This window comes from Balaenoptera physalus (genome assembly GCF_965194825.1).
Source record: "Balaenoptera physalus genome assembly, chromosome: 4".
Taxonomy (NCBI): Eukaryota; Metazoa; Chordata; class Mammalia; order Artiodactyla; family Balaenopteridae; genus Balaenoptera; species Balaenoptera physalus.
In genome coordinates, this window is record NC_138891.1 from 74,657,922 (window position 1) to 74,683,354 (window position 25,433).

The 25,433-nt window shown below is 56.6% G+C and overlaps 1 protein-coding gene across 24 annotated transcripts in view; it reads left to right on the forward strand.

Annotated features, from left to right (window-relative positions):
* TNK2 (tyrosine kinase non receptor 2) overlaps positions 1-25,433 on the forward strand; it is a gene marked incomplete at its 3' end in the record, with an annotated part of 41,849 nt that overhangs the window by 9,974 nt on the left and 6,442 nt on the right. For 8 of the 24 annotated variants that reach the window (XM_082458501.1, XM_082458518.1, XM_082458502.1 and 5 more), the window contains exons 1-10: positions 8,741-9,144; positions 12,336-12,516; positions 13,555-13,625; positions 15,501-15,755; positions 16,852-17,004; positions 17,507-17,784; positions 19,245-19,371; positions 19,776-19,922; positions 20,006-20,100; positions 25,157-25,351. In XM_082458501.1, coding sequence (XP_082314627.1) covers positions 9,067-9,144; positions 12,336-12,516; positions 13,555-13,625; positions 15,501-15,755; positions 16,852-17,004; positions 17,507-17,784; positions 19,245-19,371; positions 19,776-19,922; positions 20,006-20,100; positions 25,157-25,351 — 1,580 coding nt within the window. In that variant the 5' untranslated portion in view covers positions 8,741-9,066. Of the gene's footprint in view, positions 1-5,810; positions 5,933-8,739; positions 9,145-12,335; positions 12,517-12,580; positions 12,706-13,554; positions 13,626-15,500; positions 15,756-16,851; positions 17,005-17,506; positions 17,785-19,244; positions 19,372-19,775; positions 19,923-20,005; positions 20,101-25,156; positions 25,352-25,433 lie in introns of those variants that run through there. The other 16 variants (XM_082458519.1, XM_082458503.1, XM_082458504.1 and 13 more) reach the window with 10 other exon arrangements.

Sequence of the window (25,433 nt, forward strand, 5' to 3'; positions counted from 1 at the left end):
GGCAGATTCTCAACCACTGCGCCACCAGGGAAGCCCTCTGAGGATATTAATGAGCATTTTCTGTCAGAAATTTCCTTCTCCTGCATAGTCTGCATTTCTTCTCAGTTGCTTTTTTCTGTGTGTTTTACTCGCTCTTCCATGTTAGAGGCTTTCCTTGGGTGTCCAATAGTTTTTTGTCATCTGCTCTTGACTACAGGCACTGGGTGGCCTTGTTGACTGAGCTTCTTTGTATGGTGGCCTGGCTGCTCGGTTTGTGGAGAACTCCCAATGTTGGTTTCTTTATATCTTTCTTGGCCTGATCAGAGTCCCCAGAAAGGACGCTCCTGTCTTCTGCCAGGAGGTGGAGGCCTGGCTCCATGTTCCTGGAGGGAGTCGAGGAGGGGACTGAGATCTCCACATCTATGTGTGCTTTCCTTGTTAGGTCCGTGGCACCCCGCTCTCAGCCAAGCCTGCTGCGCCAGTGCAGAGGCCTGCACTTTACCCCTGAAGGGAAATCCCGATTTTGCCGGGTGGTACTGGGGCAGCAACCCAGTGGCTTTGTACCGGGGAGGGAGTCCAGGGGGGTCTTACGGCTTCTTAAACAGCTTTTGACTAATCCTCTGTATTTTTAGCACCTGTTCTTCTTCTAGAGGTTTCTGGGGCTTCTAGTTCCCAGGCCTTTTGAGGATTCTGGGGGGTCAATCAGGTCCTTTTCACCTTGGGATTGGGGATTTTCTCAGGTCTGCTCTCCATAGTCACTGGCCATCTGCTTTCCAGCTTCCAAAGCTATGTTGTGGTTTTCTCTTCTACTATTCTTCCCGTCCTTAGGGACTTTTGCCCTTCAGAAAATTTCTCTTTCGATAATTTTGGCTTTGGTGGGGTTTTGGGAAGGAGTGAAATTATGTGCATCTGTGCAATCTATCTTTTCCTGGAGCCTCTATTCCCTCTTTAAACTTCCTCGCAGAATCCATGAATTCATTCAGTATCTAGTATATATTCAACAAATAAGACTCCAGCTCTGCCCTCCATGAGCCCAAATCCTTGAACCGAGCAGTTTCGTGTCCAATTGTACATGGACTGAATTCTGGTTCACCTGTTAACTCTCCAGTAACGGGTGACCCTGGTCACCTCTCCAGAGCCTCAGTTTCCTCATCTGTAAAATGTGGATAATGTAGGGTAGTGGGGGGGGGAGGTTAATCAGGCAATGAAAGATAAAACTTTTAGTAAAGAACTTGCACACAGTGTCTTTTTGAGGACCTGAATCGTGACTTCTCCTCCTTTGTAGTCCCCCAAACCTAGCACAGGGTGAGCACACAGTCAGTATGTGGTGAGTGACTAAAGAGGCGGATGGGGTGAGAGGTTTGGCCTGGGCCCTCCTTCAGCAGCTCTAGGTCCTGGGAGCCAAGGGCTTCTGCTGGATGTGAGAACTCTAGGTTCTTCCTGTCTCTGCCTCTCCCCTGGATGTTGTGTCTCCTCCTGAGGCAGGTTCTCCCCTCAGGCCCCTGACCTTTATTAGTCCCTGACCTTGGCAGGGCTGCTCCTCCTTGGCCAGAGAGGAATCACCATTGCTCTGAACTGCTCCCCAGCTCCTAGGGATCCATCCCCTATGACAGCTTCTTAGGTGCCTCGGACCAGGCATGTCCCTTCCCTTTCAGGGTCTCAGTTTCTTTATCTCTAAAATGGGTGGGATTTAAGGTATCTTAAATATTTTGCAGTCCCTGACATCTCTCTCGCTTCCAGGTTCGGACCCTTTCTCTCCCTGGCCCAGCAGCCCACCCTGCGCTGGATGTTCCTAGCTCCTGGGGTTCTGGTGTGGGCGCTGTCCCAAGGGAATGAGCAGTCGCTCTCACAGAGTAAATGCTCTCCAATTCACAGCTCTGGGCCCACCCCACCTCCAGGGCCCAACAATAGGCCCCTTCAGCTCTAGGCTCTTGCTGAGGGGGTGGGGGGAGTGGGGTGAGGCCTGAGCTGGTAGGCAGGGTGACCAGCTGGGAGGCCTCTGCCCAGCCTTGGAAGAGCCCTGGGAGTGGCTGGCTGCTGGGAGCCAGACTACATCCTTCCTCTCTTCCCGGGAGCCTCGGCTGCCGGGCCTTGGTGCCGGGAGGATGCTTGGGCCAGAGGATGGTGAGAGGCAGCTCTCTGCAGTACCCTGCATCCCAGCCCTGTCACTCGGGCGTGAGTGGTGCGCGTGTGCAAGAGACCCAGACCACTGCAGGAATTTACCCACTGTCACACTCGAGTGGTGTTTATGTGCGGGGGAGGGGTGCTCCAGGGATGTGTTAGGGCTCTCAGCGTCCTGTCTCTGGGTGTCAGGGTTGGCACACTGCTCTTTCGCTGGTGGAGCGTGAAACAGCTAAAAAATACTTTCAAGACCAAGTTGGTAGATGTGGGGAGGTACTGGGTTCAGTGAGGGTCTGTGTTGTGCTGTTTAGTCAGGTTCTTTCCTTTCCTCTCTGAAAGTTACACCTCCTTCTCTGCTGGAGTCAAAGGAGATGAGGCACAGGAGGGTCCCTGTATCTGGTGTGTCTGCCCCTGCTTCTGTGCCCTGCCTTTCCACCCTCTGACCCCCCTGTCTCCCTCCTCTCTCTGCGAGGCTGGGATGCCTGACAAACCAGACCTCCTGCCCATCGATCAACCCTGTGGTATCCCCAGCTCTCCCTCCGCAGTCTGATGAGAAGGCAGCCTTCAGTCAAAGCTCTCCCTCTGCCTTGAGGGACTGCTGTGTTGTCCCCGGGGCTGAAATAGCTTTGCGGGAGCAAAGTAGCTTAGTGGTTCTGGGACAGGAGTAGCTGTAATGAGATTGGCTGCCCTTCTTCCCACGAAGGTGCTTGCTTTTCTGGATTCGAAATAATGGGGGGAAGCAAAGCCAGGGCCGACAAGGGCAACCAGACTTATTCCTGGTATTCACTGGACATAAGGAGGTACCAGATCACTGGAAAAGAGACAGGCCTCCTTTCCCCAGTGTCTGTCACAAAGGCTTGAAGTCCCTTTCAGCAGACTCTCTTGACCAGGTGCCTTGCCAGATTCTTCTTTCAAGGTGACAGATATAAACAGATGGTTACAATGTACAAACTACAAGAGGTGCGTACATAGGGCTCCTTCAATAGAATTATGTATTAATACAGAGTGCTACAGAAATAGTACCCTTTAAGGATTAGAGCATGATGGATAATTAAAATTTTTTTCATTCTTTTGGCTATTTTCCACGTGTAGTATTATGTGTTTATACCGCTCTTGTTTTCAAACATACTTTAACAAGATAACATGGGAAGCAATGGCAAAAAGAACCGTTTGGGGATAGGAAATGGGAATTTACAAATGAGATGACGTTTTATTTGGGTCTTGAGGGATGTGTAGGAGTTCATCATGAAGAGAAAAGAGTATCACAAAGAATAGCTCAAAGACATTAAAATTAAAGAAGATGGTGTGTCTAGGGAAGGGCAAGTATTTGACTTGGTTGGAATATGGAGACGTTTGAAGGAAATGATAAGAGGTGGAGGTGGACAAATAGGCAAGGGATGGATCCTGAAGGGCCTTGTATTTGGCTCAGTGAGGAATTACAGAAGGATGTAAGCAGGAGAGGAACTTCGGATCTGTGTTCAGATGACAGTATAACAATAGGGAACTATGTGCTAGATGCTGTGCTAAGTGTGCCATTCATGATCTCATTGAGTTTGCACTTTATGAAGGACGTACTGTTTATTCCCATTTGCAGATAAGGAAATTGAGGCTTAGAGGTTAAGGCATTTGCCCAGAAGTCGTCTGACTAGAGAGTGATACAGCCAAGATTTCAGCCCAGGTCTGCCTGACTCTTGTCCCAAAGGTATTGATGGGAGGAGTAATGAGGAGGCAGAAACAAGATTTTGTGGCCTGCCCAGTGGGGAAAGAAGGGAGTTATGGTTGGGGAGCCAGGGGTGAGGTGTCTAGCCTAGGTGGCTGGTGTTGGCCTGTGATGTTTTCAGTCAGGATATAAGAGCACACATAAGCTAGGTTTAAGGCGGGGGTTGATGAGCTCATTTTGGGCATGTAGAATTTATGGTACCATTGCATCCTCCTGGTGGAGCTGGCTGTAAATGTCTAGAAGCATGGGTGTAGAGCTTCTAGAGCTCAGGAATGGAGACAGACAGCACATGGTGCTAATTGGAGCCCTGGGAGGAGAGGAGGTGACCCCCAGGGAGGGAAGAGAAGGAAGGGCGAGTTCCGAAGTGTTAGGAAATATCCACAGTTAAGGAGAAGGGTGAAAAGCCCTCAGGGTTAGACTCAGGGCCTGTGGGCTCAGCACTGCTGGCAAATATGCCTCAGCCTTGACTGTCCTCAGGGCCTCAGCTGCCAAGCTCCCCTGGAAGGGAGTGGGCCACTGTGGCCTGGAGATGGAGAGGGTGTGGACAGCCATGGTATGTGTCTGAATCACCCCCTTCTCTCCCTTGGCCCGTGGCCAGCCTCCTCCCCAGACCAGTGTGATTTCAAACCTGGGATGACCTGAAGGTGTGGGGTTACCTGGTACAGTTCCCTCTGGGATGAAGTCCCAAGGGGAACCAGCCTGGCCTTGGTCCAGAAGCTTGGGCGCTGCACACAGAGGGGTGAGTTGAGGTTGACTGGGCTTGGTGGGGCTGGCATGTGTAGGCAAGATAATCCTCTGGTTGGGAGAGGAGCCATAAGCCCCCCTCCTTCTCCTCCCCAATATGTTGTTTTCCCTCCAGGGCCTGGAGAAGAGGGAGGGCAGAGATGGGAGAGAGCTGGCCTGGCATATATTCCTGAGAATACGGTAGATTGTTTTGGAAAAATCTTCTTGGCCGGAAATTACATGTCACGTCTGCTCCTCAGTGTGGATTTGTAACTTGACTGATGCTGTTGGAGAGCCTGGGGGAGGGGAGTGGACAGCAGAGGCAGGCTGGTTCCTGGGCCACTACCGGCTCCCTTTAGAGATAAGGGGGCAAGTTGTAGACCAGAGGGTGTACATGTGGGGTGGATTCCCCAAATCCTAGAGGCAGTTTGGATCTTGTGGGTATCTTGTAATAGGATGGCATTCGGAGGCAGGGGCCTTGTGGAGGGAGGAGGTAGGGAGAAAGCAGGAAGGGGGAATGGTTTAGATCAGACCCTTTATCCAACCAGAAGAAGAAGGGGTCTGTGGGCCTGGCATTTTCAGCCTCTCTTTCTCGACAGCCTCCTGAGTGTTCGTGCAGCTGCTCCCAAAACCAGTTTCTGCCATAGCTGCAGTAAGGTGCAGAGGAGCTTCTGCCTGGAATAAACACCCTGCCTGGCAGGGTCATCCCCTATGCCAACGCGCTTCAGCTGGAGAAGGAGCTTTTGAAGAGAGTGAGCCTTATGGGAACTCACCTAGTGCCCACTCGGGGTCTCCTTCCTCAGTCTTGAGGTGGAGTGTGTGTGGGGGAAGGAGTGGAGAGTAGAGGTGTCTCAGCATTTCCCGCCTCCTCTGCCCCAAACCCCCAAGGGGTGAGGGTGCCCTGAGCTCAGCCCTAAATACCTGGTACTGAGGAGTCAGTGGAAGCTTCAGATGCCATTGGAATGAGAGGGTGTGCGTGTGGCACCTTGGGGCCTCTGCAGTGGGACTTCCTCCACTAGCAATGTCCTCATCCTGGCACTGGGTGACAGCCCTGCGTGGACACGTGTTGGGGCAGCTCCTGCGGGAGGGAGTGTGGGTACTCGCACTCTTCTGAGCCCAGAGAGGTCAGCCACAGTGCTCTGCCCAGCCCCGAGCTCCCGAGCCCCCCCCCCCCGCCCCCCAACGCGCAGTCTTGGGGGCGGGGCGGGTGGAAGTGCAGGTGGGGAGAAGTCCAGGCCGGTGAGAAGAGGCGTGGGCTGCGGAGGGCTGAGGTCTCCCTCCCAGGGCGGATGCGGGGGGCGTGGCTTCCACTGCGGAGAGGAGTGGGCTGGGCAGGTTCCCCGGGCCTGAGTGGAGTGCGGAACGGCAGCGCACCAGGGAGCCTGGCAGGTGGGCGCATGCTTGGAGCCAGGTGGAAGCCGGGCTGGTGGAAGGAGAGGGGTCTAGAGGGAGGGGTCTCAGGTCGAGTTAGGATGGGGGCTTCTCTTCTGTGAGCTTCTTGGATGGACACCCCCCCCTTGTCATGGAGTATGGGGGCCCTTGAGTCCCCAGGACCTGATCGGTGGCTGTGGATCTCTGGGGTCCTGGAGGGACCTCACCTGGCTCTCTGGGGGGACAGCCTGCGCTGCGGAGAGGCGGCTCCTTGGAATGGAGGCTGTGCACAGGATTGGGGGAGGGGCAGCCGCAGGCCCAGCGGGAGAGACCGCTACCACCAGGCTCTGCTCCCTCGCTCTGGCTGCAGGTGGCAGATACGGGGCTGTGGGGTGCGTGCGGGCCCGAGGACTGGGCCTTCCCTTGGCTGAGGTGCTTTAGCGGCCCCTGCCCTTCTGGAGGATGCTCGAGGCCTGGCCCTTCAGGACGCAGGGCAGTGACGCTGCCGGTGCGCTGGAGGGGCGGGGACTGCGGGAGGGCTCTGCTCCCCTCCCGGGCCCTAAAGCCCGGAGTTTGGGTTCCGAGGGTGAGAGATTTGCATATCTGCGCCTAACTGAGGCCGAGGAGGGACAGCAGGTAATAGGGGAAACATGGGGGATAGCCAGGTAGCCGGGCGCTAGACCGCATCGTCTGCTGGTGAGCTGAGGGGAGCCTCTCAGGAGTGAGGGGTATCTGTGAGCCTGGCCCCAGGACAGATCCTGGGGGCTGGGATGCTGGGTAAAGAAGGGTGATGTGTTTGTGTGTTGGGTGGGGCGGGGCGAGTCAGTGGTGGTGAATTCCTGTTGCTGACATCTGCTTCAGTATCTCTGAGTCCTTGGGACCCAATTAAGCTGCCCTTTGGGCTTGCTTCAGCGCTGCAGGGGAGCCCCGAAAGCACTGCCAGGATGTGGGTTTAGTGCTTTATGGACACTGAGTCCCTGTGCCCTGGACATTCCCTCTTACTGGCTTTATGAATCTGCGTATTAAGCCAAATGTCCCTGTTTGCTTTGGAAAACATGATCATGGTATTTATGGGTCGTCTTCCCTTCCCCTTGGAGATCAAGCACTTTCTCTCTTGACCAGTAGAGGGCAGTCACTGACAGGACGAAGCGGGGTGGGGGTGGCGGTGTAGAAAGGTGGCTGTTTTCGGGGCTGGGAGAAGAGGTCCAGGAGCTGGCCTGACCTCTGACCCCTGACCATGCTTTGCTTTTCTCCACAGCCTCCCACAGCTGGATTGCTGAGCAAGCTACTGAGGCTTGTTCTTACCTGATGTGCAAGGGAACAGGCAGGCATGGGGTTCTGGTGGATTTGGGGCACATCTTTCAGGGGTGGCTATAATTTTCAGTCTGGCCATTCCAATCCAGCAGTCCCCCAACTTGCGGTAGAGGGAATAATCCTGCTTAAATTGTCCCCTGAAGTCAGGTCCCTGGATCTCCTTCAGAATGGTGCTTTGTGGGAAATAAGCAATAGGCTTCTCTGTGCTGTGGGCGTTGTGAGGCAGCGTTTGCAGGAAGGTCAGCTCCAGTGTGACCTTGACCCGACCTCATCTTGTCCATTAGCTCTGATTCCATTCTCAGACTGGTGATTCATTGGCACCAAAGAGAGGCTGCACCTGGCTGGCCTCACAAGCTTTGGGTGGTGGTGGATCACAGGGAGATGGGAAAGAGGGACTGATTGCTGGGGGGTTTCCCGTTTCCCCCCTCCCTGAGTCAGATCTGGAAATGGCTGTCCCTGCAGGCACCTCCCTGCCAGGGAGGTCAAGCACTGAGAGAGAGGCCCTGGAAGGAGCCTGGGATGCTGACTCCCCAAAACTCAACCCCAGCTGCCTACTCCACCAGCCAGCTGGGACTCCCAGAGCTGGTGGCCAGCTGGATAGGGACAAGAGAGTAGTGTGCAAGAAACAGGGGCTCCCTGGGCATGGCTGGGAGGGGGGTGCTGAGGGAGCCTGAGAGGACTTCCTGCAGCTGTCAGGTGTTTCTGGGGGCTGTAGCGAGGGGGGTGTAAGAGCAGCTGGCGCCCTTGAGGAGGGCCAGAGGGATCACTTGTCAGCTCTAGGAATGTGTGGGTTCCACGGGGGCTTCATGGGGTGACTGCAGTTCCCTCTAGCTGGGGCTGTTGTCTGTGTGTGTAGGTGCTATTCAGGAGACATCCTATAGCCCGGAATCCTCTAGCTTTGGCTGGGGGCATCGCAGGGTTTAGGGGCATATTTGTGTGTTTTGAGGGGGCTTTGGATCTTGGCCAGCTGGACTGGGAGATTCTTCCCCCCTCCCCGGCTCTTGGCTGGACTGCCCCGCTCTGGCAGGCTGCCGGACTCCTATTTCCGTCGGGCACCAGGGTAACAGGGCCACATTAGGGCCTGAGCCAGGAGACACCCAGCCAAGGCTGGGACTGGGAGATGGGGGAGGGTCTCCGAAGGGTCTGCCTGCAAGGTCCAGGAACGACTCTCTGGTGTCCAAGCCCCCAACTCAGGCTGTGCACTAAGCCCTCACAGCCCCAGATAAGCGCGTACGGGGCCTCTTTGTATATTGCTGCCTGATTGACCTAGCCCCCACCCTAAAATCCCAGGGGTTGTCTGCAACTCTGGGGGCTGGGGTGGAAGCCAGAGACAGGGGCCTTGTGTGCGGGGAGGAGGTGGGGGCAGCGCGGGTGGCTGGGAGGAAGAGTCCCCCCATTCCCGCCGCCCTCTTGGCAGTGATTCAGAAAGGTCCTTTTTCAGCCAGTGTCAGAGCTGCTCAGCTGCGGAGGGAGGGGGGAGGGAGGCGGGCTGGCGGGGGAGCCAGGGAGTAGGGCTGGAGCTGTGACCACTGCGCTGGAGAGAAGACAGAGAAACAGGACCAAGGACCCAGGCTGCAGTCAACAGAGAGAAGAACTAACTCTCTCCTGCCAGGGTAGCCAGCTGTGGAAACAGCTGTAGAGCAGAGAAAAGGGGACCACCCTATTCTTTTGCTCCATTTCCCACCCCTGGTGTGGGATTTGGGGGGCCTCTGGGGCAGACCTCTGGCCAACTTCCCTTCTGGGCAGAACCTGAAATTCAGGAGCTGAGACCACTGCCCACCCCCACCTCCTCGGGCCAGAGCCCCAGTGACCTGGTCAGGGGGTCCAGCTCCGTGGAGATGCCAGCAGCTCGTCGGTTCCCTGGCCTAGAGCTCTCCTTCCCTCTTCTGGCCAGACTCCGGCGGAGACTCTACACAGTGAGTGGGGGGTTGCGGGCGGGAGCTGGACAGACTGGGATGGAATCGGCTCCTCAGAGGCAGCCCTGCGCTGAGGGCCAGAGAGCAGGACCGGGCGGCTTGACGGGGTTCAGGGCCTCCCTGCTCCAGCGGCTGCATTCTTGGTGGCGAGTGTGTCAGGACAGCGTGTGTGGGAAGTGTGCGTGCCGGCCATGAGAGCCACACGTGTCAGACACAGGTGTGTGGACGGGGCTGTGCTGGGGGCAGCCGCAGCAGTGCTCTGTGCTTCACCGACACAGACACGGGCTAGAGAGGGAGGGAGGGGAGGGAGGGGACATGTCCAGGGTCACCCTGGGCGGGGTGGTGGAGACTGGACAGGGACCCTGGCTGCTTTCTTCTCACCCAGATCCCAGTGTTCTCTTCCCACACACACCCCCGCCCCACGCAGAGCAGCCCTGTTCCTGGGGTTGGGGAGCAGGGAGAGGAGGACCCAGCAGAGCAGGGAGATTCGTTAGCTGGTGTTTCAGGGATAAAGGAACAGGGCAGACTGTGCTTTCTAAGCAGCTTCTTCAGGGGAGTGGCCTCTGGGTCTCTCCCAGCCCGGACCACACAGGGCAGGGCTTGGAGCTGTTCTCAGGAGTGGCTGCCTCCTACCCCCAGGAGGGTAGGAGTGAGCGGCCTGGAGCCCTGGGATTTGGCGACTGGGGAGGAAGCAGTGGGGGTCTTCAGACCACTTGCCCGGGTGGCCAGCCTCTTCTTGGGCTGAGCCGTGTAGGGGGTGGGATCATTTTGCTCCAGGGATGGAATAGTGATAGCGGAAGTGCTGGCTGGCCTCTCCTGGTCACGGCACAGAGAGACGCTGCCTAGGTTGGTGATTTTCACAGGGTACCTTTGGGCCTTTCTTCTGGAAAGCAGTGGTGCCCTGCCCTCTTAAGTCCACACCCCCTTGTTTGTAACAGATGGCTTTGTTGTGGATAAGTGAATTAATACAGCTAAGTGCTCAGAACTGTGCCCAGCATGTAGTTAACTGTAGTTGAAGTGTTAGAGTTATTTTTATTTTTCTTAACTAAAATTAAGAGAAATGCAACCTGTTTACTGTGTGTGTGTGTGTGGCCAGTCAACTTGATGCCTCCTGTAATATAAAGGAGAACCAAAAGGAAATCAATTGTAGCATTTCATGTATTCTAATATGTCAGTACAATCTGACATTACCAAGCAGTCAGATGCTCAGACCTCAGGTAGAACCAGCACAGCAACATCTAGAAGTGCTGACTGAGAGGAGAGTTTTGAAATAGTAGGGTGGGCTGCCTTCAGTGATATTTTTCTGAATGGTGGACAACTTCTGCTAAGTTCCAAACAAAGCGAAAGGCCAGTTTTCCCTCAGTTTACACAGTAGCTCCATTCCAGGAAAATTCAGTCTGTATTAACACTGTAAAAATACTTTCTTGTTCATATGTAAAATGGGATTTGATTTATAATCAGATGATTATAAACAAATTTCTCACCTGCATGAATTAAGTTGTATGGGATTTGGGACAGTGTGTGAGTCCCCCAGCCACCCACTCAGTGCCACTAATGGTCCCCCAACACTGTGACAACCAAAAATGCCCCCTAGGGAGCTGTATGGCCCTCATGAGAACCATCTGGGTGAAGGGTTAGGGCTTAAAGTTTGGAAACCCCCTTCTGGCCCAGCCGCTTTGGTAGAGGAGCCAGGGTTTGAACTGAGGGCTTCTCTTTCCCATTGGTGGCTCTTTGTACTGCCCTGAGCTGCCTGGGAGAGTCTGAGCTCCTGGCACTGGGTTGGCAGCACCGCTGGGAACTGTGGGAGCAGGAGGCTCACGCTGGGCCCAGGCTGTGAGCACCTGCTCTCTCAGTGCAACCTGTGATGAGAGCTGGGGGACAAGGCCACCTCCAAGTCGGGAGGAGGGGGTCTTGGGGCAGCTGGCCTTTTCCCTCATCCCTGTCTTCTCCAGTGGGGATTGAACACAGGTCAGGGGCTGGCCAAGCCGTCAGCTCTGATGGGTCTTACTCGGACAGGGATGGGTTTAGTGTCGGGCTGCCTAGCTTTGAGGGTGCCACTGGCTTCTTTCTCTGGGCCCCAGAGGGTGTGACAGGTCTGGTGGCCCCTTGGCTGATTGAGGCCTGCATGTAGTTTTGTTTGGCCAGCACAGCATACACATGTGCTTGCGTGTGTGTATTTCAAACTTGAATTAGTTGACATAGTTCAAAAGTCAGGAGAAAGATCTAATGTCAAGTGTAAACAAGGAACAGAATGGTGTGGATAATGGGTGAGTATTTGTGTGGGGAAAAAAACAAGTCTGGAAGAATGCGTAAAAGTCATTAATGGCAGCCGACTTCGGGGATGGGGGTGAGGTGGCTGTGCGTTAAGAGAGGGATGAGACTTTATGGCTCTCATGTGCCTTTTGAATATCTTACATGTGCATATATTACCTTTTCAAAAAAATTTTAATAGGGAGATTTTACACGTAGATTCAGATTTCTGGTATTTCTTGAAAAAGTTGAAAGCTTTGACCACACTGGGCCAGAGTCTGTTGTGACAGCCGTTGACAGCAGTCTGAAAACCCGCCCCAGCCTCCGCCCCTCCTTCTCTCTGACCCTCCTGTGATCCTGGAGGTGTTTGTGTGGTGGCCTGTGGAGGGGTCTTTGGACTTGGGGGGAGGCTCCTGCGATGTCAGGCATTGAAAGGAAAGTAGCTAGAGCTCATCTAGTCCCTGTGGGGTCCATCAGGTCTGGGGAGCTCATGGATGGGTCTCAAGGGACACTGCACCCCCAAAAGTTTTGTAATTAAAACATTATGAATAAGGATGCATATATTTTCCTGGAGACACAATCGATAGTTTCCATCAGATTCTCAAAGGCCTTGTGACAACAGGAGAGTTTAAGAGCCAGTAGGGAACCGGAGAACAGAGTTTGATCTCCGGTCACTCGGCCATGGATGGCAGATTTGGGGAGTAAGACCCTAACTCCGGGGCCTGGGCTGTGTCCCAACTGCCCTGATTCTACCCTTGTTGCCATAGGAGGAGGACAGGTGGCTACAGGCTCTTCTGTACAGCTGTTTTGGGGAGCAAGAAGGTGGTTTGAGTCCTTCCCCACAGCACATAGTAGGATGTGGGTGAGCCCAAGGCAGAGGCAGGGTCGCCTGTTACCCCCCTGCATCCCGTGGTCCCTGAGCCATTCTTCTCTCCCCGCAGAGGCTGGGGAGCAGCAGCATGCAGCCGGAGGAGGGCACAGGCTGGCTGCTGGAGCTGCTGTCCGAGGTGCAGCTGCAGCAATATTTCCTGCGGCTCCGCGACGACCTCAACGTTACCCGCCTGTCCCACTTTGAGTATGTCAAGAATGAGGACCTGGAGAAGATTGGCATGGGCCGGCCTGGTAGGTGGGGGCATTGGCCTCGCCTGTCGTCGTCCCACTGACCATTTACCTCCTCTGTCCTCAGGATCACCAACCGCATGGAAGAGCCCTCCCCCCTTTATTCCGTGGGGTGGCAGAGCTGAGAACTCTCACTGCCTGTCCAAGAGCCCCCGCGGTGGGGCAGAGGGGCATCAGTAGATGCTGCACACAGTGAGTGCATGAGAACAGTTTGCAGTTGTGAAGGTGAATTGGAGTTTGAGGAATCTTACTTAAATTTCTGGCTACTCACGATTAACTACACACTCTGTTTTGTTTGTGCAGACATTTCTAGGGTGTACTTCTTCCATCTTCTCCTCTTTTATAAATGTAGAATTGAGTCTGTTCTGAACACCAGGGGGGTTAGTGTCCAGAGGTCTGTGGAGAAGGGAAGATAAAATCCTTCAGATGATGGTTTGCTGCTTTTCTCCCCATCTCTCCCTTTCTCTGTCTCTCCTACAAAGATCTGTTCTATAAGTTGAACTCTTTTTTTTTTTTTCTATGTGTTTATCCTGAAAGTAGTGGCTATAGCTTCTAGAAGTCACGGTGTTCCTTGTAGAACATTAGAAACTTTTGAGTGCATTCAGCCTAAAATAGCTAAATAAGTAATAATGTGCTAATTTAGGCACTGACTTAACGCTGCTTTTAGCCTAGAGAGTTGATATCTATGTGAGTAACATAATAAAATTTTATGGGAGAAAAACTCAAAATTGGGGAAATTCTGTCCGTTACCTTGATTTATTTATTTTTTCTTGAGAGTTGGCATAAGAGCACTACTGTTCAATTTTGGTGGTTAAATACCTCCATACAGTTCGAGAAGAATTGCCTAGAAGCGGAATGCAGTGACCATCTGGTTAATGGCAGCCCCTGGTTGGTGGGGATGGCTTGTTTCCTTGGTGTCATCGTGCTGGGCAGTGTCTAGTGGTGGACTCCCTGCAGGGTGACCGAGGAAGCCTGCGATGGGCAGCAGCCTCTTGGGGGCGTGAGCGCCTTAACAGCACGGGTTCCCCTTCCTCCCCGCAGGCCAGCGGCGGCTGTGGGAGGCTGTGAAGAGGAGGAAGGCCGTGTGCAAACGCAAGTCCTGGATGAGCAAGGTGGGTGGACAGGGAGGGACGTGGGAGGGGTGGCTCACTGGGGCCTCCTCTGGTGTCGTCCTGAGAGCCTTCCCCCACTCCCCGCAGTATAATCTCGCACTTTGTACAGACCTCCCTCCTCCGGGGTCTTATCGGGCAGGGTGCTTGTAGAGCTGCCTGGCTAAGCGTCTGTCTCCACTGGAGACAGCACTGAGCAGCCTGTGTGCAGCCTTGGCTTCACGTCCCCTCCCGCTGGGCAGTGGTGCCGGGCATGGAACAGGCGCTTGTTGACAAGTGCGCTGTAACTTGAGCCCTCGCTTTGTCTGAGTGTTGGGGCCGGTGTCCAGTGTGGGGCGGTGGGGCCGTCTGGACCCAGGACGTCTTTGCTTCCCTTGTCCCGCACCTCCCTAGTCTGTGGAGGGTTTCTCTGGTCACCGGGCCCCACTGACAGCTTCCTTCCCCAAGGCCCGCCCCCACCCCCGTTGCCCTAATTTGGGTCTCTGGAGTGGTGAGTCCCAGGTCTGACTCAGTGGAACTTTGCCCATTGTCTGGAAGACAATGTGAGAGGAAGTGAACCAGCCGGGCCTTCCCCCACCACTTCTGGCCTCAGGGCTGGGGAGAGGGGCGGGCAGTGCAGAACAGCTGGACCTGGGATTGGGCCGCAGAGATTTCCTGGCTGTGATCTGGCAAGGGGCTGTCTCTTGGGATCCTGTGGCCTTTTCTGGGGACACTGTCCTGGTCCCTTGCCCAGGTTTTAGGGGAGGATGGGTGTGTTGGGGCGTGCGAAGGCAGGAGGGAAGAGCCACGCGGTGTGCAGGATTCAGGGGGTCTTGGATCTACCACCAACTCACAGGAGGTCCCCGGGCCAGTCGGTTGACCACTCCAGACTTGAGGCATGTGGCCAGTAAGACAGTGCCAGCCACACTTGCCCAGCTCACCTCACGGGGCCTTGGGGAGGGTCCCCTTGAGAAAAAGGCTGTGAAGGACCTTGTCAGCTGAACACTGCTTGCAAATGGAAGGAATTCCAGTTGCTGGGAGGAAGGACGGAGCAGCGGCCAGAAGAGGCCCTCAGACTGGAGACCCCTTCACCCCATACACACAAGGCTCTGCCAACCTTGGGGGCAGGGACCAGCTGGGCAGAGGGTGCCGCCTGAAGCCGAGGCCTTGCATGCCCTGGTCAGGTGGTCAAGTCAAACTGACAGGGCCGCTCTGACCCTCAGGGCTTCCCTCCTGTCCCCTGACCTTTGGCCCCTTCCCTCTCCAGCCCAGGCTGCAGAGTCCTCTTCAACCTTCCTTGTTTCTGAGCCCTCAGCTCTAGGCCTCCCTCCAGAAGCCCAGCTGTCTTCCCAGGCCCTTCCCCAGCAAGGCCTTGCTTCATCTGCACCCCCATACACACTCACGGTCCAACCTCAGGCTCAAATTATCCTCTCCCTGGGCAGGATGAAGAGCAGCCGACGCCCTGGGGAGGGTGGAGACAGACAGCGCCAAATGGGCAACCCAGAGACGGGGCCAGGGCTAAAAATGGACAGGAGGTGTTTGTGAGGGCCCCTCGGGCTCCTGCCCATCTGCTCGGGTGAGGGGCTGGAGTCTGTGCTGGGTAGGGGTACAGAGCAGGAAGGGGGGCAGAGGTGGTGCCGGGAGTGGCTTTGGGCTACCCCTGACCCCACAGCTGGGTGTGGGACTGCAGCCGCCGCAGGCTACATGCCTGGCAGCCCATTTCTGGCACGTAGCCCGAGGCCACACCGAGGCCGTGGGTTCCCGTTTGGAGGTGTGGTCAGGAGGGGGCGTGGGCCTCCAGCCAGGCCTCCCCCCAGAAGTTTGGCAAAGCCACGACCTGTCTGGCGGCCTCACCAAAGACCCAGTGGCAGGACTGAATGACTGGCTCTGGGGCCTCAGGGTTCCATCTGGCCCCTGGCTGCCTTCAAACAGGTGTTCAGTGGAAAGCGGCTGGAGGCTGAGTTCCCCCCTCATCACTCTCAGAGCACCTTCCGGAAGACCTCACCCACCCCCGGAGGCCCAGCAGTGGAGGGATCCCTGCAGAGCCTCACCTGCCTCATTGGGGAGAAGGACCTGCATCTCTTTGAGAAGCTGGGAGATGGCTCCTTTGGCGTGGTGCGCAGGGGCGAGTGGGACGCCCCCTCAGGGAAGACGGTGAGCTCTCTGGGTCCTGCGGGGCGTGGCAGGCCCTGCTCTGCCCTCTAAGGCGGATCTGTCCCCTCTGCTGGGATGTGAAGGGGGCTGGGGACAGGTCCAAAGTGGCTCACCCTGGAGTCCATGCTCAGGGTTAACTAGACACATATTCCTTTTTTCAGTTATAAAACTAATTATCATAAAAGTTTGGAGACTTAAAAATAAGAAAAAAAAAAAAAGCCTGTAATCCCACTACTCAGAGGAAGCAGAGTTAGCATTTACACCTTTTTTCCCCTTCAGATATTTTGTTGAATTTCTTTAAGATACAAATTTTAGATACAACTTTTTAACGCTTACCCTTTCATCTTAGTATTGTATTTTAAAAATTTTCCCCAGAGGGAAAGATAGCGTGTGTGCAGTAAAGCATACAGTTCTTGAGTGTACGGCTCAGTGAATTTTCACATATGCATGGGCCCGTGTGACCACTGCCCAGATTGTGTTGTAGAACAGGGGTCCCCAACCCCCGGGCCGTGGACCGGGACCAGTCCGAGGCCTGTTAGGAACCGGGCCGCACAGCAGGAGGTGAGTGGCGGGCGAGTGAGCGAGCTTCATCTGCGGCTCCCCATCGCTCGCATTACCGCCTGAACCCTCATATCCAGCACCCCCCCCATCCTGGTCTGTGGAAAAACCGTCTTCCACGAACCCGTCCCTGGGGCCAAAAAGGTTGGGGACCACTGATGTAGAACATCTCTGTCACCCTTCAAGGGAAGCCATTCTTCTGATTTCTGTCACCATAATTAGTTTTATGGCATTATATTTAAAGCATTTTCCTTCTACACCAAAAACATTTTTTATCATAACATTTTAATATTCCGTAATTGTACCGGTCATCTCTTACCTTGCGGTTGCCACTTAACCTGGGCACTCCCGCGGGAAGGGGAGGCCCGGCTCACGGCTGTTGGGGTCAGCCAGCTGCCCTCCCCCTGCCAGGCCACAGGCACCTGGGACACGCTCACCCGCCCGATGAGCAGGTCTGAGGCTGGAGGGGGGAGCAGGCTGGCCCGGAGTGTGGAGGCTGGGGCCTGTCCTGACTCTCTGCAGTCCCCACTCTGGCCAGGTGAGTGTGGCTGTGAAGTGCCTGAAGCCTGATGTGCTGAGCCAGCCAGAGGCCATGGACGACTTCATCCGGGAGGTCAATGCCATGCACTCGCTTGACCACCGAAACCTCATTCGCCTCTACGGTGTGGTGCTCACGCCGCCCATGAAGATGGTGAGTACTGTGGGCAGGAGGGGGATGGCGGCAGGGAGGGCCCTGTGCCCCTCACCTCCTGCCTGTGCTGTGGTTACTCCCTCCATCCTGACGAAGGTCAGAGGTCCTCCAGATCCTACTTTGGTCCCCCACCTTATGTGGCAGAGGGGCTCACAGTCCTACCCCAGTACTGACTGACCCCGGTGTCCGCTGGAGCTCACTTCCATCTCTCTGGATTTGGCTTGTGTTCACCGGCAGAGGGTTGCACCCACGGGAGGGGCCGGTCCCAGAGTTTAGTTTTTGGCATTGCTAACCTGAGCCTCTTTGGGTTGCTCTTCTGAGCCTCGGTTTCCCATGTTCCCTAGAGGGGAGAGGCTTGGGAAGCTGTAGGACTCCTAGAGGTCCCTGGAGGACAGGCCAGGAAGGAGCATGGAACATGGCTGTGGCAGGCCTTAAGGGGAGGAGCTGAGGGAAGGGCAGGGCTCAGCCATGCTTATTCCTCCCTCCTCCTCCGTGGCCTCAGGTGACAGAGCTGGCACCTCTGGGATCGTTGTTGGACCGGCTGCGCAAGCACCAGGGCCACTTCCTCCTGGGTACCCTGAGCCGCTACGCTGTGCAGGTGGCTGAGGGCATGGGCTACCTGGAGTCCAAGCGCTTTATTCACCGTGACCTGGCCGCCCGCAATCTGCTGTTGGCCACCCGTGACCTGGTCAAGATCGGGGACTTCGGGCTGATGCGAGCACTACCCCAGAATGACGACCACTACGTCATGCAGGAGCATCGCAAGGTGCCCTTTGCCTGGTGAGGGGCAGGCGCTGCCGGCTCGTGGGGCCTGGACCCCACCCAGCCCCGCCCCGCCCTGGTCCCTACACACCCAGGCCTCAGAGCTTCCAGGGCCTTCCATACACCCACCAGCCCTTGTCTCTTCTGGACCTGCGGTGCCCTTGTGTGCCCATCCATTCACTTATGCATCCAGGAATTCTTAGGGGCCCACGTGCCAGGTGCTAGGATGCACAAGGATAAGTGCTGTGGGACACATTAAGGCTTCCTGGAAGACTCAGTATTAAGCTCTTGAAATATCAGAAGTTAGCCAGGCAGAGACTGGCTGGTAAGCGTGTCCCAGGTAGAGCTGGGGGCAGGCAGGGCCTTGTAGACTGATGAGGGATGTTCACCTGCACACTGGGGTGGTACCTGGCCCTGCCCTGGCCTCTGTGTGAGCTTATCGTGTGTTGAGGCCATCATGATCCTCTGCTGTCAGAGGCTCCTGAAGGAGTGTCATCTCCTTGCTTTGGGGTGGGAGGAGTTGGTCCAGTTCTGGTTGCCAGAAAACCCTTCTAATCCAGGATGTACGGTCACCCCTAATTAATTACTGACTTTATATCTAGGATGATCACACATCCTGGATTATGCCTGATGTCCTGGAGTAACTAATAGCACCTCCTTTCATACTCAAGCGTCCTGGTATGAATGGTAAATTATAAGGTCACCTTTTTTTATGCAGCCCTCTTAAAACAATCCTGTGAAGTGAGCAGATTATTGTTATTCCCATTTCACAGATGAGGAATGTGGGGCTTAGAGCTCTTGGGTGACTCTCCCTGGGTCCCACCCGCTTTGAGTGGCAGGGCCAGCCCTCCAGTCCCATGAGGTATCTCTGATTCTCCATCGAGGGCGGCTTCCTCCTCACTCCCCGGGCCTCAGTCCACCCTGGAGTGAATACCCTTTGTTAGCCTCCCTGCAGTGCCATTTTTCTTCCTTACCCAAGAGGGAGCCCCAGAGAGCATGTGGGATGAGGAAAGCCACTGTGACTGTTCCCACCCATTTTGGTTCTTCCCCAGGCCCTATCCAGATTTCCCACCCACACCTTCCTGCTGAAATGACCTAAATCCTAGGATCCTGCCCCAAATCTGGAAATTGTCATCCTCCCACCACAATTAGAAAACAGCCTGAGATCTTATCCCACCCCACTTTTTGCCCCTCCTGGAGCTGCTGACCTTCTTCCTTTCCCTGACATGGGAACGTCCTCCTCTCCCCACCCCAGGCCGTGTGTGGTTAAAAGACCTGAGCAGAGACAATTTTGTCCAAATCTGTGCACCCCGTAGTTAAGAAGTCCTTAACTTCACACTGCGCCCCCAGTACCTACTGTGAACCCGGGCACGTGGGGCAACGGCACACTTGTGCATGAGCATTCGGGGTCCACTGGTGCTGATGCAGGGGGTGGGGCTGCTCTGAGAGGCCTTCTGCTTGACCCCTGCCTCTGCCAGGTGTGCCCCTGAGAGCCTGAAGACTCGCACCTTCTCCCATGCCAGCGACACCTGGATGTTTGGGGTCACGCTGTGGGAGATGTTCACCTATGGCCAGGAGCCCTGGATTGGCCTCAATGGCAGTCAGGTGAGGGGGCTGGGGCTGTGCTCCCCACAGCGTGGCTGGGGGTTGATTTGATCCTTGTCTCCCAACCTGGCCCTGTTGGAACTGGCTCCTACCTGTTGGAATCCCTGTCTCCTGTGCCGTGTGTCTGCCTCACCCCCTTAGGTAGCTGAGCAAAGAGCACAGCCCCCAGTGGTCAGGAACAGGCCGGCCTGGGCTTTTTCGCAGTCCTCCTTTGCCACAGCCCCCTGTTCGGAGGCCCCAGACCTAGGGGTGAGGGTCAGAGGCCCAGGGCGCAGGCAGAGCTCTTCTCTGGGGTACAGGCATGGCGGCCAGCAGTTCCAGCTGTTCCGTGGGCTTGGGGGGAAGACGAGCGGTGAAGAGCCGGCTGCTCTGCTTGTCCTCACACTGCACCTCCCCACCACCAGATCCTGCATAAGATTGACAAGGAGGGGGAGCGTCTGCCCCGGCCCGAGGACTGCCCCCAGGACATCTACAATGTCATGGTTCAGTGCTGGGCTCACAAGCCAGAGGACAGACCCACCTTTGTGGCCCTGAGGGACTTCCTGCTGGAGGTGAGGGCAGATCTGCCCCCGGGGGCAGGGGTATCTGAGCAGGTGTCAGCCTGAGGTGGTTAGTGACCTGTCTCTGCCCCCAGGCCCAGCCCACTGACATGCGGGCCCTTCAGGACTTTGAGGAACCAGACAAGCTGCACATCCAGATGAACGATGTCATCACCGTCATTGAGGGGAGGTAGGGCGCGCGGGGGCTGTGCCTGCACCACCTTGAAGGGCGCAGAGTGGTTGGACCTGGGACCCAGAGCCGTTCTGCCTCTCAGGTCCCCATGGCAACAGCCCCTCTCAGGGCTCCTGCAGCAAGAGGGGAGGGCAGGCCTGGGTCCTCCTGAGTGCTTGGGGTTAAGTATGCAGTTGCGGTGGCTCGCAGGGGGGTTTCCCTGCCTAGCGTCTCCTCTGTCACCCTTTTCCCACCAGGCTCCAGCCCTGGCTCTGTGGGTCGGGGCCGCACTGCTGTTACGGTGGGGTGTAGGAAGTGGAGCAGCCTGACCTCGGGGCCCAACCGGGACTCCTGGACATTCCTCCTCTTATCCTCCCCTGCCCCTCCTCTTCCCCCTCCTCCCAGGATAAGGACTCTGGACTCCCACCTGGGTGCCCTTCAGTAGCCCCAAGCAGCCCTGCCTTTTCCTGGCAGCCTCTGCCCTCCCACTGAGCCCACTGCCCCCTCCCAGGGCTCTCCTCCATCCTCTGCTGGGCCTCCCACCTAGCCTTTTTGTCCCCAGGCTGCCCTCACAGGGTCTCTATTCCTGCCCCCTCCCTCCCCCTCACACCTGGCAACACGTGTCTGCCTGCAGGCAGCCTCTCCTGAGTCAGGTCTCCCACCTGGAGCCCCCAAAGTTCAAGCCTGCCTGCTGTGGAGGCCCCCCTACCACTCAGCCCACCCTCTGTTATCTCATCTCCAGGGTGTCTGAGGAAGTGGTTGCGGTGGGGCGGGCTAGAGGTGCCTTTGGGGTAGGGGGTGAGCATGGAGGACCAGGAAGAGGAGCGAGGCAGAGGAAATTCCCTGCGCTCCCAGCTCCTCTGACTCAGAGCCAGGCAGGGACTTCCCACAGAGCCCTTTCGACCTGGACTTCAGGTTTAGGGGTCTGGGACCTTTGGATAAACCTTGTGCCTCGTGGGGGGTTGTTGAGAGGGAGTGTTTCTGGGTCTGAGTCAGACTGATGGAGTAGGCCCTGGAGCCTGGGCTGGCTGCGGAGGAGCATGACCTGCACGCGCTGTGGCCCCAGCATCTCCTCCTCAGGCCAGGGCTCCCCCCACGTTCGGGCCCAGTATCTGTGAATAAGAGTGACATCCCAGCAAGTTGAGCGGGGGGAGGTATGGTTGGGGAGTTCGTGGTGGTGGACAGAAGTAGAAAGCTGCTAGGAGAGAAGCCTGGAGGACAGGAAGGAATATGTAGTCTGTGGTTTGGAGCTAAGGGGCCAGGGAAGGGAATGCAGGCATGGCGGTCTGGGGAGCATTCTAGAAATAGGAAGATTAGGGTGGGGGCCCTTCTGGAGGTGCATGGAAGGACCTTCAGCTAGAATCTGAGCCTACAGCCATTCCCACCTCCAGGAGCCAGAGGGCCTTGGACCTGAGCCCTCTTGTACCCTGTAGTCCCCAGGTCTCTACTTCCCTCATCCCTTGCTCTCAGTGGGGGCCCGTGTACCAGGGCCCAGTGTTTCCTAGGGGGTGACTCGGGTTTTGTGTGTTTCTGGGGCGTTTGTCTGTGGAGCTGGCACCCTGGGTCACCACTGGAGTGAGGCGGGGAACAGGAGGGAAGAGGGGAGCCGCTCCTCCTGCGAGGTCACCGTGGGCGGGCCCTGCCCCGCCCTTTTGTCACAGGCTTGGGTTGGCCCAGCTGCTGGCTCCACCGCCACTGCCTGCCAGTGTGGGCTTGCTGGGTTCTTCCTCCAGGGCCACCGGCCGACTTGGACCACAGTGCCTGCCGCAGGTCCCTGGAGCTACTCAGGAGGTGGGAGGTGAGGGGCAGGAGGCATGACAGCCGGTGAGGCTTTGGGAGTGGGCCTGTGTGTCGGTGGTACCAGAGCTTTAAATGCCCCCTTGTTTCCTTGGTGCCCCAAGTGTGTTTGTTTGTCTGGCTCTGTCTCCGTGTCTCCGGGTGGGTGGGCTCTGTTCATGGGTGTCCCTTTGGGTCTGGGTTTGTACATGTGGGTCTCGGTCTGTTTCTCCGTCTTCCTTTAGCAGCCTGGCTCTCAGCTGTCTCGTACCTGTGCTCTTCTGTAGACTGGAATTTCTTCTTGCAGAAGCTGTCTCCTAGCCAGAGTCTGGAGCACCCTTGCCCCTGGCTCTGACTGATTCTTTAGACTCAGGGCTTCTCGGGGTACCAGGCAGGGGGCAGAGAGAGGACACCAGATGTCCTGTGAGCCAAGCTTGCGAGGCTCTGTCTAGACTGTGAGGGGCAGATAATGACCACTCTTTTCCAGGGGGTCTTCTTTGGAGGCTGGGATGGCTGACAGAACTTTGATGTTCTGTTTTCACAAACCAGAGAAGGGGGACAGAGATTTTGAAATCCATGTGTAGGTCCTTGGCCTGGCGTGGTCCCTGGAGCCTTTGCTTCCTGTGGTGGGTGGGAGAGGGGGAAGCAAAGGGGGTGTGTTGTCCCTCAAGGCCAGGGGCTGCCGGGGACACCTGGAGAGAAGTGCGTGGGGTGGTGTTTTGAGCAGAATGTTTAAGCCACATTTGTCAGCCATTTCTGGGCTACCTAAGCCAGGACTGGGATAAGGGGCTGAGGTTTCCAGAGGCTGGTCCCCAAGAGAGCTGGGGCAGCCTTCGGTGGTTCTTAACCCAGGCCCTGGTGTTTCCCAGGTGCTGCTTCACATCTTGCCTGTCCCAGGATGCTGTCAGGCATCCTGCTGGAGGTGCCTGTCTTTGCTACGGGGACTTCGCCCTCCAATTGCTGTGGAGACTCTGGGCTGTTCTTGGAAGGGGAAGGGAGGTGTGGCCAGAGCAGGCTAGGTGGGAAGGGCTGGTCTGGTCCTCTCTGGGCTGCTGGTATCTCCGCCCCACTGAGCCTTGGAGGGGGACCAGTGGGCAGCGTGACGTAATGTTGGCCATCTCGGGAGTTATAATTGACCCTCATTGGGAGGATGCTGTTTCCGTGCTTGGGATGTCATTCCCAAGGGGGTCTTTCTTATACATACTCTGCACTCCCAACTCCCCTCCCCCAGTAGCAAGGGCTGTCGTGCCTCCTGCCCCCCTCACCTCCCATCTCCTTTTTTGAGACTTGATGTGAGGACCCCCAGCAGTGATAAAGGGAGCCCTTTCTTCCGGGCCTGGCTCTAGCCTTGGCCATACCTGTAAGTAACAAAGAGAGGTAGGCTTGGCTCTGCTCTTGCTCTCAGAAGTGGGTCCAGAGGAGGCTTCCGAGTGAGGGTCTGTTAGCAAAAGGAAAGGAGCAGAGGGAGTGACCTCCTGCCCATCTGGTCTTGCTCAGGGTCCACTGGGAGGGCGTGATCACGGTGTCAGCCTGGCCTTGGACGCGAGTCTGTCCCACTCTGCACTGCTTCTCCACCTCAGTTAACGAGCATCTCTGAAGAGGTGTGGAGAGCAGAGTCCAGCGTCCAGCCATGGGCTTGGTGTCTGAGCCTGTTCCGTGGAGGGGCACGTGGGACCCAGGGGGCCCATGGGTGTTGGGTGAGAGCAGCATCGGGGTCTGGGGGCCAGGGGCTCCCCACCCTGCCTCCTTGGCCTCAGCCGGCCTGGGGGTGGGTGTGGGGAGGGGAGGCGTTTCTTTCTTTGGAATGGCCCTGCTATTTTTGGATGGGCTTTGTCCCTTCCCGGGTGTTGTCCTTTCTTCTTCCTTCCTTTCCTGCCCTTCCCACCCAGGGGGGCTGGGTGGTAATCACAGGATTGCTGTGTCTGTGGTGGCCGGTCAGCAGCCTTGCTGACAAGGAGGCTGGGCTCTCGTCCCTCCCCCTCCACGCCTCTTGGCTCCCCAAAGATTGCTGTGTTTGTGGGGTTCAACATTTGGTCTCTGGGACAGGCTCTTTGGGGGTCACACTGGCCCAGTGGCCACATCACCTCACGGAGGGGGCTCCAGGTGTTCAGGCCTCACTGCCTCCTTCCAGCCTCCACCACCCCCAACCCCTCTGGTCTGGCTGCAGCTTGGTGGAAACGTTTCTTTATGCTCCTGCTGTGGACAGGTGATGTACAGGTTGGGGACTGACAGTGAGCGGATGCAGCTTGGTGCCACACACGTCCGCTGCAGCAGCAGCATGAGGCTGTCACCACCTCTGCCTTAGCCCAGATTCTGTGCCTGTCCTCAGGCGTGCGTGATTCCAGCAGATGCAGGAGCCTCGTGGCCTGTTGGATTTGGGGCATTGGAAGCGTCCAGGAGGGCGCTCTGTTCTTTCTTGCCCACCTGGCCCAGCTCCCACCCCCACCCCAGGCCTGGACTTAGGCTGTGCCAACAGATTCTGTGTCTGAGGTCAGAGCGAGGGGCCGGTGGTCCCATAGTCCAGCCACACTGGGAGGCTGGGTTCCCTTCTGGACCCCTTGTTTAAGACAAGAGTGGAGCTCTCCTCCCAAGGAGGTGGATGGGGGCCAGAGTGGGGGTCCCATGGTCCTGGCAGGAGGTGGTGGAAGGCACTGGAGATGTGTAAACTGGTGATGTGATAGCGTGGGTTGCCCCAGGTGCTTCCAAAACTTGGAGGGCTGCCTGCAGGAGATGGGATTATGGTAGGAGGGCTTGGCTCCAAGCCCAGTCCTAAGGCCATGGTGTTCCCTTGGGCTGTTGTAGCTCAGAACTCCTGGAACTGGGTTGAAGAGTGAGATCGGGTGGCTAGGAGAGGACTGGGGCTTAGGCCTTGCCGGGGGAGGAGGGAGGCGAGGTGGTATTGTGAGAAGGGCGCTGGCTTCATGGATTAACAACTGGGTTTGAATCCTGGATCTGCTGTACTCTTTCTGGTAACTGTAGGCAAGTCATGTCACTTGTTTGAACCTGTTTCCGTATTTGTAAACTGTAGGAAAAGCTGTCTGACCCACCTAGGGCACTTAGGGTAAGGCTGCGTGCAAATACCAGGCCCTGTACTGGGTGAGTGGCAGGTCCTGGGGGGCTGCTGGGAGGAGTTGGGCTGGTGGCAGGCTACTCTGATCCTGGGGCCTTAGCCCTTGTGCTCCCTTCTGCCAAGGTGGTCAGCTACCACGGCTAAAGAGAGCTTGGTGTGAAAAGGGTCCCAGTCCTTGGGACCGTCCCACCACGCCCTGGTGTTCACCATGTCACCTCTGTTGCGCAGGGCTGAGAATTACTGGTGGCGTGGGCAGAACACACGGACGCTGTGCGTGGGGCCCTTCCCTCGCAACGTGGTGACCTCTGTGGCCGGCCTGTCAGCCCAGGACATCAGCCAGCCCCTGCAGAACAGCTTCATTCACACAGGGCATGGTGACAGCGACCCCCGGCACTGCTGGGGCTTCCCTGACAGGATCGATGAGTGAGTACCGGCAGGGTCCCGCCTGGGGGCTCCAGGGCCAGCAGCCCCTCTCTGGGCATGCAGGCTCTCCAGGCCTCCAAGG